This window comes from Elephas maximus, chromosome 2 (assembly GCF_024166365.1).
Source record: "Elephas maximus indicus isolate mEleMax1 chromosome 2, mEleMax1 primary haplotype, whole genome shotgun sequence".
NCBI classification, from domain to species: domain Eukaryota; kingdom Metazoa; phylum Chordata; class Mammalia; order Proboscidea; family Elephantidae; genus Elephas; species Elephas maximus.
Genome location: NC_064820.1, coordinates 201,762,336 through 201,777,849, shown reverse-complemented (window position 1 = coordinate 201,777,849; position 15,514 = coordinate 201,762,336). Strand labels below are relative to the sequence as shown.

At 43.3% G+C, this 15,514-nt stretch overlaps 1 protein-coding gene across 4 annotated transcripts in view; it reads right to left on the bottom strand.

The window, feature by feature from the left end:
* The window catches only part of RUFY1 (RUN and FYVE domain containing 1), a 75,859-nt gene that overhangs the window by 8,086 nt on the left and 52,259 nt on the right, over window positions 1-15,514 (bottom strand). For 3 of the 4 annotated variants that reach the window (XM_049874526.1, XM_049874527.1, XM_049874528.1), the window contains exons 12-15: window positions 9,654-9,751; window positions 7,855-7,974; window positions 7,067-7,196; window positions 3,291-3,385 (exon numbers count right to left, since the gene is read on the bottom strand). In XM_049874526.1, the coding sequence (XP_049730483.1) occupies window positions 3,291-3,385; window positions 7,067-7,196; window positions 7,855-7,974; window positions 9,654-9,751 (443 nt within the window). Of the gene's footprint in view, window positions 1-3,290; window positions 3,386-6,506; window positions 7,197-7,854; window positions 7,975-9,653; window positions 9,752-15,514 lie in introns of those variants that run through there. The other variant, XR_007516202.1, reaches the window with a different exon arrangement.

Below are 15,514 nucleotides of genomic sequence, written 5' to 3'. Positions count from 1 at the left end.
TTCATGCTTGCCTGGCTTCTCTAGCTACGAATCTGCGGCCCATACTCAAGACTCTTTAATCCCATGGTGGCTTGGAGGATGACCTTATCTACAACTCTTCTACTGCCTGGAACACTAAATGGTACTAAGTAAACTTGAAACCCCTATGAATCAGGGTCCTGCAGGGCTGTTCAGGTGGGATGGGCTGCAGATATGGATCCCAGCAGGTAAATGGGCATCTGCTTAGGCTGCATGCTGTCCCTGTTCTAGCCAGCTGTCCTACCACACTGGGAGGGGGTGAGTCTGCAACTCCGCATGTGCTCAGACACTCCTAGTGCTTTCCTGACACACAGGTGTCTAGCAACCGATACATTCTAAGCCTCTGACTAAGTTTGAACTGAACTGGTGAGGAGGCACATTCCCCCCGTGCAAGGACTGCCTATATATACCACAGTCGGGTGTCTGGTCCTGGGAAGGAAGCTCTTCGTTCTCAGGAGACACAGACCTGCTCTCACATGTGGAGGTGGGGTAAGGGGACGTGCACTCTGTGCAGCCTCTGCTGCAGCAGCAATTGTAATAGCACAAAGGGGAAACAACACACTGTTCACAACCCAGGACTGAGAAGTAAATTAAGGCACATCCCTTCAAGGAAAGAACATGTAGCCTTTAAAAAAATGAGGCAACTCTGTTTGATAATATGTAAAAAATGTCTGTCTGTTGTCGTTAGTTGCCACTGAGTCTGCCACCAACTCATAGCAACCCCGTGTACAAGGGTTTTCACTGGCTGATTTCAAAGTAGATTGCCAGGTCTTTCTTCCTAGTGTTAGTCTAGAAGCTCCACTGAAACTTGCTCAGCATCATAGCAACACACAAACCTCCTCTGACAGACAGGTGGTGGCTGTGCATGAGGTGCACTGGCCAGGAACTGAGCCTAGGCCTTCACACAGGAGGTGAAAATCTACCACTGAACCACCACTGCCCTAAAAATGTCTAAGATATACTAATAAGGAAAAGAAAAATAATGCACAGAACAGTGGGTATAGTGTGCTCCTTTTTAGGTTAGAGAGGGACACATTACACGCACTTAACAATATGAGTAGAATCTTTCTAGATGGGTTTACACACAACTAGAAACATGATTGCCTCTAGAGGAGAGAACCGGTATCCTGGGTAAGGGTGGAAGGAAGGCGTATTTGTTACCATATGCCTTACGTGCTGATAAAAAACAAAGCTAAACAGGATACCCTTGAAGAAAGGTGACCAGGGGGCAAGCTGTGCCCTGGTAACGGCTGATGGGGTTAGGAATGCCTGCTGCAGAAAGAGAGGACCTCGACATTGGGTAGGGTAGGAGCCATCACCCCAAGGTGCATTGTGGGTGCCTCTGGGCTGGAGCCCATTCCACACATCTGCTGCCAGCTCACCAGGGCTCCAAGAACCACACCGACCACCTGCAGGGCAGACTCCTGTGATCGGCTGTGCTGCTGAGACTCCGGGCCCATCTGAGATGGGCTTGTCCTTTGCCATGGACACAGCCTCAGCTGGGACCTACTTCAAACTCCCAGGATGGGTTGTTGTATAAGAATTCATGCTCCTTCCATGTTTGCTTTTCCATGGTCTCATACTTGTTCACTTATGACTCTCAGGGGCAAGGCTGATGCTGCCCTTCCCAAAATCTAAGATGTGTTCATTTTCCAAACTCTCCCAAGACAGACTTGCTTCTAAAATTGAATTTTTTTTTTTTTTTTAGTTTTAGAAACATATTCATATGTTCATATCCTCTTGTTATTAGTTGCTGCTGAGCTGATTCTAACTCATGGTGACCCCATGTGTGCAGAGTAGAACTACTCCATAGGGTTTTCAAGGCTGTGACCTTTTGGTAGCAGATCGCCAGGCCTTACTTCCTAGGCGACTCTGGGTGGGTTCGAACTGCCAACCTTTCAGCTAGTAGTCAAGCACTTAACCATCTGTACCACCTGGGGACTCCCCATATCCTCTAGACTAGCACTGGTCCAAGTGTGGTCTGCAGGCTGGCTCTCAGACAGCTGTTTCTAGTTCATGCTGAGATGAGCTTATATGAGAATGTATATCATCTGTGTCACTAACTCTGTGGTCTCTTTCAGCGGGCTGCCACACCAAGGGAGGCTGTGTGGATTTACACTCTAGCCTGAGCTGCTCCTCATGTTGTGGCTGCCCCTTAAAGCACTGCTCTAGATCTTTCAGCTTCTGGGCTCAGATGCAAACTCCTCATCTTCTACATGTCTACCTACTACCTGAGTGCATTTCTAATTTATCCTCATTTCTGTCTCTGTCTCTGGACCTTCTCTGGTCAGAGTATTTTCAGTGCTGTGTCATGAGTGTTCCCCATGTCTGGTCACAGCGCTTGTATCAGGCATGGGGGTGGATGCAAGTGGGAACAGCGAGTCAGCCTGGGGCTTCTGTGGGAGCTACGGAGAAAGAGGGACTTTTGTTACTCTGAGAGACTGCAGGTTCAGCCCTGCTGGGACATCGTGGCTCTCTGGGTGCCAGAACTGCATCTGTGGTAAGCAACAGGATAGCAGAGGGAAGAGGTGGAGACTGAGCCCTCATGGCTTTTTTTGCTTAAACAAGAAAAAGTTGGATTTCTGTCACTTGCAACCGAGAGTCCTGACTTATAACGAGAAAAGGCTACCCACTGAGGTAGAAAATGGGAAAATCACACAAATGGACAAATTCTACAACTTGCAATGTGACTGTCTACTCAGGCCAGGTGCCCAGAGCAACCTCACAGGGCTAGAAAGCGGGAAGGAGAGCTGTCAAGTCACAGGAGAGACAGAACCACCAGTGTGTGTGTTCCTTCAGCACTTCCCAACTCTGAGAGAAAGACACTGGTGGAGGCAAGTGTGCAGTCCTGAGAGAGGTGGCTTGTGGTGCAGCAGGGCTGACCAAGGTGCTTTCACTGTGGTGTGGTTGAATTGTCTGCAGCTCCCATCACTAATCAGGTTCCCTTAGGACCTAGATATTAAGTCAGTGAACATGAGTGTTCTGGTCCCTAGAAAAGAATATTCTCAATGAATTTGTTAACTCGTAGCTGACTAATACCCCCACTTGGTGGGCATAAATCTGTGTGGGACACTTCTGTGGCCTGACTTCCTGGGAGCTCGCCCCTGAACAGCAGTCAGGCCTCCTGACCGGACCTCCCTCCTTTGGACAGCAGGACACAGGCTTGGGCCTTGAATGATGAGGTGGGCAGACTGGTGGGGTGTTCTCACTGGGAAAGAAGCCCACCCTCTAGCCTGGCATGTGGTGGCAGGTGAGGGGAGTGGTGGTCTTACTGGCTGAGGTGCAGTCCCATTTCCTGGAGGGCTTGTTCCTGCTCGTTGCACACCTTCTGTAACTCTGCCTTCTCATCCTGGAGCTCCCGCAGCTCCTAAAATGAACCAACCAGATACCTGACACATAGTTGGAAGTCTTTTTTTTTTTTTAAGGTTTAATAAGAGAAACCTGTTGCCGTCGAGTCGATTCTGACTCATAGCGACCCATTGGGATGGAGGAGAGCTGCCCCATAGAGTTTCCAAGGAATGCCTGGTATATTCGAACTGATGACCTTTTGGTTAGCAGCCATAGCACTTAACCACTATGCCACCAGGGTTTCCATAAGAGAAACCCGTTGCCGTCAAGTCGATTCCAACTCACAGCAACCCAATGGGACAGAGTAGAACTGCCCCACAGAGTTTTCTGGATACTGGCAAATACCAGAAGGATGTTTACCTGTGTTTTACTGACTATGCAATGGCATTCGACTGTGTGGATCATAATAAATTATGGATAACATTGTGAAGAATAGGAATTCCAGAACACTTAATTGTGCTCATGAGGAACCTTTACATAGATCAAGAGGCAGTTGTTCGGAAAGAACAACGGGATGCTGCTGGTTTAAAGTCAGGAAAGGTGTGCGTCAGGGTTGTATCCTTTCACCATACCTATTCAATCTGTGGAAACCCCGGTGGTATAGTGGTTAAGTGCTACGGCTGCTAACCAAAAGGTTGGCAGTTCGGATCCGCCAGGCGCTCCTTGGAAATTCTACGGGGCAGTTCTACTCTGTCCTATAGGGTCACTATGAGTCAGAATCGACTCGAAGGCAGTAAGTTTGGTTTGGTTGGTTATTCAATCTGTATGCTGAGCAAATAATCCCAGAAGCTAGACTATATGAGGAAGAAAAGGGCATAAGGACCGGAGGAAGACTCATTAACAACTTGCATTATGCAGATGATACAACCTTGCTTGCTGAAAGTGAAGAGGACTTGAAGCACTTACTTATGAAGATCAAAGACCACAGCCTTTAGTATGGATTACACCTCAACATAAAGAAAACAAAAATCCTCATAACTGGACCAATAAGCTACATCATGATAAAAGGAGAAAGGATTGAAGTTGTCAAGGATTTCATTTTACTTGGATCCACAATCAACAGCCATGGAAGCAGCACTCAAGAAATCAAAAGGTGCATTGCACTGGGTAAATCTGCTGCAAAGGACCTCTTTAAAGTATTGAAAAGCAAAGATGTCACCTTGAAGACTAAGCTGTGCCTGATCCAAGCCATGGTATTTTCAATCGCATCATATGCATGTGAAAGCTAGACAATGAATAAGGAAGACTGAAGAAAAACTGACACCTTTGAATTGTGGTGTTGGCAAAGAGAACTGAATATACCATGGACTGCCAAAAGAACGAACAAACCTTTCTTGGAAGAAGTACAACCAGAATGCTCCTTAGAAGCAAGGATGGCGAGACTGCATCTTACATACTTTGGACATGTTGTCAGGAGGAATCAGTCTCTGAAGAAGGACATCATGCTTCGTAAAGTTAAGGGTCAGCGGAGAAGAGGAAGACCCTCAACAAGATGGACTGACACAGTGGCTGCAACAATGGGATCAAGCATAACAACGACTGTAAGGATGGCCCAGGACCGGGCAGTGTTTCGTTCTGTGGTACACAGGGTCACTATGAGTCAGAGCCAACTCAATGGCACCTAACAACAACAAATAACAAGGGCAACAAGCAGCAGCTCCACAGGAGAAAGATGTGGCTGTCTGTTCCCGTAAAAGATTTGGAGCCTTGGAAACCCTATGGGCAGTTCTACCCTGTCCTATAGGGTCGCTATGAGGTGGAATCGACTCGACAATGGGTTCAGTTTTGGTTTTTATTTGCCTCATTCAGGACAGGATTATTTCATGGATTACGTGGCATACTTATTTCTCAAGAATGGGCAGAACTGGACGTGGGTGCTGCAGGAGTGCTCTGCAGCTGGGGATGGACACGGCCCAGGACACAGCTACGATCATCAGACACATTAAAGACAGGGGACCTCACAGGGCAAGTGAAGCTGCCTAGCTGAGCTTCCACTAAAAAAATAGAACTTTAAAGATAGATAACTATCTCAAAATATGTATACATTGACCCTATGCAATGATACAAAGCCTGCCCCAGAGAAGGCTAGTTCAAAAGGGGACATTTTCGCTCATCACGGAATGAGCTATTTTTTGGAAAGGGAATTTCCTGAGAATGAGTGAGAGGGGCTAGTGACAGCCAGATATGGGATCTCACTCCTGGTCTGAGAGGCAAGCCCCTCTGTCTGAAGGCACCTGGAGCCAGAGTAAGCTGAGTGGCATCGAGCAGCAGGGGGCTTAGGCCTGAGTGGTTAGCAGTTCCCCCCACCCCCCGCCAGGATCTCCTCACCTGGAGCCTATCAATACGAGGAGGCAACACAAGAGGCATCCTGGGGCTTATTGGATGTTTTCTTCTTCTTTGGGGGGGGGGGGTGGAGGTGGGAGACTATAATTCTAATCTTAGACTGAAGTATTTTCAAGTGGAGCAAGGGGGGTATGTTCCATGATGCAGCAGAATGTTCTAAATTCCTCTTCTGCCTTGTCTCCTCCCTGTAGGCTGAGGCAGCTAGCTGCCCCCCTCCCCAAGCCCTTCCTGATCTCTACCCCAGGCCTGCTCCACACTTCAGAAGGGGCTCTAGGCACTTTCCAACAGAAATCAAGAGAGTCTTTCTATTCTAATCACACAGCTGTACATGTTACATGTTCAACACAACAAAAATCCAGGTCTGGATGCTGCCCCAGCCACAAAGGACCCTTCCTCCACAGGTGTGGGGAGGGGAGCCTGTTTTTGGCTTGGTCACACTGAAGTGGCCAGCAGCCCTGAGAGCCTGGAGCAGAGGGTGCATGAGGGTGTAGACCAGAACTTGTTCAAAAATATTTGTGGAAATGACACCAAGGCCGCGAAACACTTTATGTACAAACCATCAAATGGCAATCTAATTTGCTCTGTAAACTTTCACCTAATGCACAATGGAAAAAAATAAAAATAAAGAACTCCTGTAACATGATCAATGTAACCTAATAAATTTAACTAATCTTGAAATTAAAAAATAAAAAATTTGTGCGTTGTTCCCAGTTTCCTCTCTTGCCTCTACCACTCGTTCTCCACACAGTAGCCAGGGTGATCTTAAAATGAATAATGACCCTCCAACAGCTTCCTACCTTGCTTGGAATAAAATCCAAGTTCCTTCCCACAGCTGAGAGGGTCACGAGGTTGGCTTCTTGCCTGCTCAGGCCTCAGCTCCCAGGGACTCCAGCCACCTGCGGCGCTGTCCTTCTTTCTGTGCCTGAGGTAACCTGAACTTTCCATGCCCTGCTGTCTGCCTGATGGCTCTGTCCCCAGCTCTGCAGGGCTGTCTCTGGCTCAACACTTTTCCAGATTGAACCCCTCCCTCCACCCCGGTCCCCCACTGAGAGGGTTCCCATCTTCCTGTTTTAGTCTGTCTCTTCACAGCACTTACCACTCACTGTCTGCATTTAGCACACGTTTGCTTCCTGGCTTACAGTATACTTTTGCCTTCTCTCAGCGGGTAAGCTCCATGCCAAGTGGGAGCTCACTTGCCTTCTTTGAGCAGTGCTTGGGCACAGCAGGGGCTCACTCTGTGGCTGAGGGAGCTCCCGGTAGGCATGTGCAGGGAGGGGAGGACAGCAGCTGAGCTTCTTAGCAGGGACTTCTGGAGACTGCTAGCAGCTCTTTTCCTCCCAGAGGCAGCTCACTTTACCTTTTTCAATCCTTCTACTTGTTGCAGCTCTGTTCGGAGTAGAGAGGAGGTGTCTTTCTCATGCTGTAGTTCTCGCTGAAGAGCTTGTCTTTGCTCTTTTTCAGATTTTAGCTCTTTCTCTAGACTTGAGCTGTTTTCCCAAAATAAACTTGAGTTAGTCTCAATGGAGATTTTCATGGAAAACCCACAACTCAGTTCCCTGCTCAGGATGCCACCTGAGCATTGAAACCCTTCAGCAAGGCATAGAAATGGAGGCCTCCCCCAGGGCCACCTCCTTAAGATTGGGGACACATAGAAGAGAGGCAGGCCCAGGTATACATTTGACATTATGTAACTGGAGAAAAAGAAAACAAGCTCTAGAAAATGTAGGACCACAAAAGGAGAATCCTCTACTGGAATGGAAACCTGAGGGGAAAGAAAGATTCCAAAATGTTTGCTGCTTTTTCCCAGAGTCCGCTGACAATAGAGGATCCTGGAGGGAGGAGGGGCTATGAGGGAGAAAGATGGGAGCTAATCAGGAGTGACTCCTCCCTCTTACCAGCTGAGGGGCCCTGGGAATGTTACTGAGCCCCTTGGAGCCTATTTCTCACTTGTGAAACAGAGAATAAAGACCTCCTCTCATCAACAACAGGCTTTTTACTTAGCACATTTGCTTTCTTCCTAATTCTAGTCTGAGAAGGGGTAATTAAACTCTGGAGGATGCTTTCTGCCCTCAGTTCTTTCTGGAGACAAGAAGAAGACAAGAAGCTGGCCTCCTGGCCCTCCCTGAGTTCAGAGCCCAGACCTACCACTGCATGTGCAGCTGGGCGAGCTGCTGCTGCAGGGCGCTGACCCGCCCGCCCAGCTCCTGCTGCAGCTTGTGGCTCCGCTCCTCGGCCCCCTGCCTGGCCTGCTCCGAGTGCTGCAGCCTGGACAGAACACAAGCCAACAAGAGACCAAGCCTCACAATTTAAGGACAGATTTTTGCATCCTGCTGGCTTTAATTGTTTTCTATTATTTTAAATAGAAATTGGCTCTAATGTGTATATAGATAGTTCCATGAGTTTTAATATGTGCATAGATTTGTGTAACCATAATCAGGATATATAGAACTGTTCCATCACCCCAAAAACTCCCTCATGCTACCCCTTTGTAGTCATACCCTCTCCCTATCTCTAACCCCTGTCAGCCCCAGATCTATTCTGACACTATGGTTTTGTCTTTTTGAGACTGTCACATAAATGGAATTGTACATTATACAACCTTTTAAGACTGGCTTCTTTCTCTCAGCGTAATGTCTTTGAGATAAATCCAAGCTTTTGTGTGCATTCCTTTTTATGGCTGAGTAGTATTTCACTGCATAAATGTACCCCAGTTTAAAGGGCATTTGGGTTGCTTTCAGTTTTTAGCAATTATGAATAGAATTGCTAGGAATATTTGTGTAAAGGTTTTTGTGTGAACGTAAGTTTTCATTTCTCTTGGGCAAAAACCTAGGAGTGGAGTTGTTGGGCTATATGGTAAGTGTATGTTTAACTTTTTAAGAAACTCTTTTCCCAAGTGGATTTTATTTTCCCACTAGCAATGTATGGGACAGTTCTAGCTGCTCAACATCCCTGTCAGCACTAGGTATTGTCAGTTTAAAAGAATTTTTTTTTAGCCTTTCTAATAAGTTTGTCGCTATGAGTCGGAATTGACTTGATGGCAACGGGTTTTGGTACAGGTAATAAGTTTGTACTGGCATCTCAGTGTGAAATTTAATTTGCATTTCCAAATGGCTAATGATGCAGAACATCTTTTCGTGTTTTTATTTTCCATTCATAAATCCTCTGGTGCGGCGTCTATTCAAGTCTTTTGCCCATTTTGTTTATTGTTGAGTCTTGAGAGTTCTTCATATATTCTGAATACAAGTCCTTGGTTTGATAAGTAATTTTCAAATTTTTCTCTCAATCTGTAACTTGTCTTTTTATTCTCTTAACAGTGTCTTTCAAGGGCAAAAGTTCTTAATTTTGACAAAAATTTATGAAGCTTTATGGATTGTGCTTTTGGTGTATAGCTAGGAACTCTTTGCCTAACCCAAGGTCCCAAAACTTTTCTCCTATGTTTTCTTCTAAAAGTTTTACGTTTAGATTTATGATCCATTAAAAAAAAATTTTTTTTTTGTTTAATAAAGTATGAGGCGTAGGTTGAGGTTCTTTTTTTTGCATATGGAAGTCTAATTGTTCCAACATCATTTACTAAAAAGATTATGCTTTCTCCATTGAATTGTTTTTGCACCTCTGTACAAAATCACTTGGCCATATTTGTGTCTATGTTTGAACTCGTCTGATGCACTACTGGCCTGATATTTAAATGTGCTAATGAGAAGGAGCTCACTGTACAGTCGTGAACCCCTGAGAAGGAAGGTTGATACAGTAGCCAGAATGTTGATTAACTTAGGTGTGCTTGGGCAAGGCTGATGAATCCAGCTATTTTGTTGGGTAAGACTATGGACCTGAAGAACCAATCATCCCAACCAGCCTGTACCTTTGGGAGAGACTCTGAATAAGTCCCCAGGCCCAGAGAATGTCCAGTACCTTCTAGGGAATATCTGCCAGGAGGAAGTGGTTACCTTTCTTCCATTTGTTTCATACTGGACATCACTTGAGTGGTTTTTCCTTCAAAAGATGTGATGGCTTCATTCTTCTGTTGTAAATTGCTCTCTGCATTCTACAAAAGGAAGAAAAGTAGGCTTATACTGAGTGTCCCCACTCCCACCCCTGCTCTGGATTACAAACAGTGTTCAATTGTTAACCTTGCACTTCTGTAACACTTTCAAGGATGTTTCATTAATTGCTGCTCTTCCCCCGAACCCCAGAAGATACACTGGGTCAAGGCTCCCAGCTTTATCGACAGAAAGAAAAGAAAGAGGGAGATAATGGAGCCTTTTTCCCTCCTATGAAGGATACTTGCTCCCCTTTTTGAAAAGGACCTTCAGACTGCTGGGCACATTCCCTAGTCCCCACCCTGCACGGCTCTCTGGGCAGGCAGGCACCGTAAGCCCCAACTCCCCTGATCAAGAGTGGGAGGCTCGGCAAGAGAGAGCAGCTGGCTGAGGGCTGGAGGGCAAATGAAAGGTGGCTTGGGGCTTATACCCACATTTGTGTGCTTTAAACCAGATACTGGCCAATCAGGAGGGAGCACCCTACGTTCCTGCATGTTTACAAGAGACACCCTTAAAATAAAAGGATACAGAAAAGCAGAAGAAAATTCTAATAAATTCCAAAAAAATAATACATATGCTGCACTCTCTGACCTTAACACAATAAAATTAGATATTAATAATGAAAAAATAGTTAAAAACCCCTCATATCTGGAAACTAACTAGCAAAAAACTACTGAGCTAAAGAAATAAACCAGAAGGGAAATTATGAAATACTTAGAGTTAAGAGACAGTGAACACACTATACAATATTTCACTACATCTACATTGCCACTGAAGGAGCTCTGGTGGCACAATGGTTAAGTACTCCTCTGTTAACCAAAGGTTGGTGGTTTGAACCCACCCAGTGGCTCTGCGGGAGAAAAGACCTGGTGATCTGTTCCGGTAAAGATTACAGCTTATGAAACTCTATGCAGCAGTTCTACTCTGTCTTACGGGGTTACTATGAGTTGGAATTGACTCGATAGCACACAATGGCAACAACAATAAGGTGCCACTGCGTGTAAGATGCACCATCATTCTACATATCACTTAATAAAGGAAGGAAACCCTGGTAGCTTAGTGGTTAAGAGCTACGGCTGCTAAGCAAAAAGGTCGGCAATTGGAATCCATCAGGCGCTCCTTGGAAACCCTATGGGGCAGTTTGACTCTGTCCTTTAGGGTTGCTATGAGTCGGAATCGACTTGACAGCAACGGGTTTGGCTTTTTTTCATTTAATAAAGAAAAACATCACTAATTGAAATAGGACTTCAGGGATGCTAAAATGTGAAAAATGTGCTTCTTAGATATAATTATTTAAATTTGAGGGATAAAGTTAAAGTAGTACTTGGTAGGTATTTTTTAATGAAAAAAAATTTTTTTAACCTTTCTTTAGCTGTACAGTATTTTTTTTTACTAGTAATTTTTTTATTGTGCTTCAAGTGAAAGTTTATAGTTCAAGCTAGCTTCTCATACAAAAATTTATACACATATTGTTATATGACCGTAGTTGCAATCCCTATAATGTGACAGCACACTCCTTTCCACCCTGAATTTCCCATGTCCATTCAACCAGCTCCTTTCTCTTTTTGCCTTCTCATCTCAACTCCGGACAGAAGCTGCCCGTTTAGTCTCATGTATCTACTTGAACTAAGAAGCACACTCTTCACCTGTATCATTTTATGTCACCAGTATCACTCTAGTCTTTGTCTGAAGAGTTGGCTTTGGGAATGGTTTTAGTTCTGGGTTAACAGAGAGTCTGGGGGCCATGTCTTCTAGGTTCCTCCAGTCTCAGACCATTAAGTCTGGTCTTTTTACTAGAATTTGAGGTCTGCACCCCACTTTTCTCCTGCTGCATCAGGGATTCTCTGTTGTGTTCTCTGTCAGGGCAGTCATTGGTGGTAGCCAGGCACCATCTAGTTCTTCTGGTCTCAGGCTGATGGAGTCTCTGGTTTATGTGGCCCTTTCTGTCTCTTGAGCTAATATTTTCCTTATGTCTTTGGTGTTCTTCATTCTTCTTTGCTCCAGGTGGGTTGGGACCAATTGATGCATCTTAGATGGCCACTGGCTAGCTTGTAAGACCACGGATGCCACTCACCAAAGTGGGATGCAGAACATTTTCTTAATAAACTTTGTTATGCCAACTGACCTAGATGTCCCATGAAACCATGGTCCCCAAACCCCCAACCCTGCTGTTCTGTCCCTCAAAGCATTTGGTTGTATTCAAGAAACTTCTTAGCTTTTAGTTTACTTCAGTTGTGCTGAATTTCCCTGTATTGTGTGTTATCCTTCCCTTCACCTAAGATAATCCTTGTCTACTATCTAGTTAGTGAATACCCCTCTTCCTCCCTCATAACCATCAAAGAATGTTTTCTTCTGTGTTAAACCTTTTCTTGAGTTCTTATAAATAGTGGTCTCATACAGTATTTGTCCTCTTGTGACTGACTAATTTCACTCAGCATAATGCCTTCCAGATTTGTCCAAGTTATGAGATGTTTTGCAGATTCACTGTTGTTCATCATTGTTGCATAGTATTCCGTTGTGTGAATATACCACAATTTGTTTATCCTTTCCTCCGTTGATGGGCACCTAGGTTGTTTCCATCCTTTTGACATTGTGAACAGTGCTGCAATGAACATGGGTGTGCATTTATCTATTTGTGTAAGGGCTCTTATTTCTCTAGGGTATATTCCAAGGAGTGGGATTGCTGGATCAGATGGTACTTCTATTTCTAGCTTTTTAAGAAAGTGTCAAATCAATTTCCAAAGTGGTTGTATCATTTTACATTCCCACCAGCAGTGTATAAGTGTTCCAGTCTCTCCACAACCTCTCCAACATTTAATGTGTTTTTTGGATTAATGCTAGCTTTGTTGAGGTGAGATGGTATCTCATTGTATTTTTGATTTGCATTTCTCTAATGGCTAACGATCGTGACCATTTCCTCATGTATCTGGTAGCCGCCTGAATGTCTTCTTTGGTGAAGTGCCTGTTCGTATCCTTTGCTCATTTTCTAAGTGGTTTATTGGTCTTTCTGTTGTTGAGGTGTTGCAGTATCTTGTAGATTTTAGAGATTAGATGCTGATTGGATTTGTCGTAGCCAAATTTTTTTTCCGAGTCTATAGGTTGTCTTTTTATTCTTTTGGTGAAGTCTTTGGATGAGCATAGGTGTTTGATTTTTAGGAGTTCCCAGTTATCTAGTTTCTGGTGTTTGTGCATTGTTAGTAATGTTTTGTATTCTGTTTATGCCACGTAGTAATGCTCCTAGCATTGTCCCTATTTTTTCTTCCATGATCTTTATTGTTTTAGATTTTATATTTAGGTCTTTGATCCATCAGGATTCTTCTATACAATCTTTGATCAAAATCTTTAGTAATGGTAGCCAAGCACCATCCAGCTCTGGTTTCATGGCAAAGGGGGCAATTAGTGACACATTCTATATCCTCATCCTGTTCCTGAATCCCCTTCTTCCTCTGTTGCTTCAATGAAGATTAACCAATTATTGAGCCATGTGTGGCCTCTTGCAAACTTTTAAGATTCCATTTTGAGTTAGTTTTTGTGCATGGTGTGAGGTATGGATCTTGTTTCATTTTTTGCAGATGGATATCCAGTTATGCCAGCACCTTTGTTAAAGAGATTGTCTTTTCCCCATTTAATAGACTTTGGGTCTTTGTCAAATATCAGCTGCTCACAGGTGGATGAATTTAAGTCTGGATTCTCAATTCTCTTCCATTGGTCTATGTATCTCGTACACGTACCAAGATGTTTTGACAACCATGGCAGTGTAATAGGTTCTAAAATCAGGTAGTGGAGGCCTCCCACTTTGTTCTTTTTCTTCAGAGATGCTAAAACTTGAAAAATGTGCTTCTTAGAGGAAATATTTTTGTTAAATTTGAGGGACAAAGTTAAAGTAGTACTTGGTAGGTATTTTTTAATTAAAAAATTTTTTTATGAAAAGAAAAAAAAAAAAGGTTGCTTATGTACAACCAAATACCTCATGGGATTTAGTCCCTTGATTTGGAGGTTTCAGGGTCATGGTTTCATTGGACATCCCAGTTAACTGGCCTAATAATATGTTTACTACCTCTACCTCCTAGTTTGTTGTGTAGTGCCTGGAATCTTAAAAGTTTGCAAGAGGCCACCCATGGCTCAATAATTGGTCACTCTTCACAGAAGCAAAAGAGGAAGAAGGGGATTGAGGAATAGGATGAGGATATGGAATGTGTGACTAATTGCCCCCTTTGCCATGAAACCAGAGCTGGATGGTGCTCGGCTACCATTACTAAAGATTTTGATCAAAGATTCTATAGAAGAATCCTGATCAAAAACGGGAAAATGCAGAACAGAATTTCAAATTCTCATGGACTGTAGACTTTCTGGAGCCATGGAGGTGGATGAACCCCTGAAACTATTGCCCTGAGATAATCTTTAAACCTTAAACCAAAATCATCCCCTGAAGTCATCTTAAAACTGACGAATTGTTTAGCTTACCTGGTAAAAAAGGTCTGTTTCTTTTTTATGAGCATTGTGCTCTTTTAAGAACTATGCATATGGTATCGAATTGACAACCAAACCAACCAAAACCAAACCCAGCGCCGTCGAGTCAATTCTGACTTATAGTGACAGAGTAGAACTGCCCCATAGAGTTTCCAAGGAGTCCCTGGCGGATTCAAACTGCCGACTGTTTGGTTAGCAGCCGTAGCACTTAACCACTATGCCACCAGGGCTTCCAAATTGACATTAGCAACTCAAAAATATTAGATAGGAACCTTAGGGAGCAGTGAGTTTATGTTAACGAGGGATGAACAACTCAGAAAAGGACGGTGAGAATGGTTGCACAACTTGAAGAATGTAATCAATGTCACTATATTGTACAGGTAGAAACTGTTGAATTGATGTACGCTTTGCTGTGTATATTCTCAACAACAACAAAGTAAAATTTAGAAGAAAAAAAAATCCAGAATAATGAGCTAAGCATCCATTTCAAGAAGCTGAGAAAGAGCTACATAGCAAACAGAAAGAAATAAGAAAGTAGAACATAATAAATGTGAAATTAGAAATCAGTGACATAAGCAAAACAGCAACAACAAATTACAAAGAATATTAGAAAAAAAGCTGGTTCTTTGAAAAGATTATTAAGACAGTCATAACTCTGGCGAGGAAGAAAAAGGGAAAAAGACAGATGATGCAATTAAGAAAATGTTGAATGAAAACGGATTTAAACAATTTTATAAAAGAATATTATGAACAACTATAAGCTAAAACATTTGAAAGCCTAATAAAATAAATATATTTTTGGAAAAAATATAAAAATATACCAAAATTGGAGTGAGAAGAAGTAGAAAACATGAGTAGGCCAATAAGTATTCAATAAATGAAAGGTAATCAAATCTCCCCATCCAAAAAGCCCCAGGCCCGGATGAGTCTTACAGAACAGGTAGGTTCTCAAAACTTTTTTTTGAGGATACTTGCTGTCTTATACAAGTGATTCCAGAGAAGAGCGAGAGCAGGAAAGATTATTTTATAATGCCAGTCTAATTGTGATTCTGAAGTCAAACAAGGTTAGTAAAAGAAAAGCAAATTAAGAGCCCTATCACATACATAAACACACACACACACACGTATATTATATATATTACCTAACTGAATAAGAGTGTATTGAAAAATAGTACACCGTAACCAACTAGGATTCAGGAATGTGAGGACTGTTTAACATAGAAAATCTATCAATACAAATCACAACACAAGTAAAGGAGATAAATAATATGATTAGCACAATAGATAAAAATGTAGAA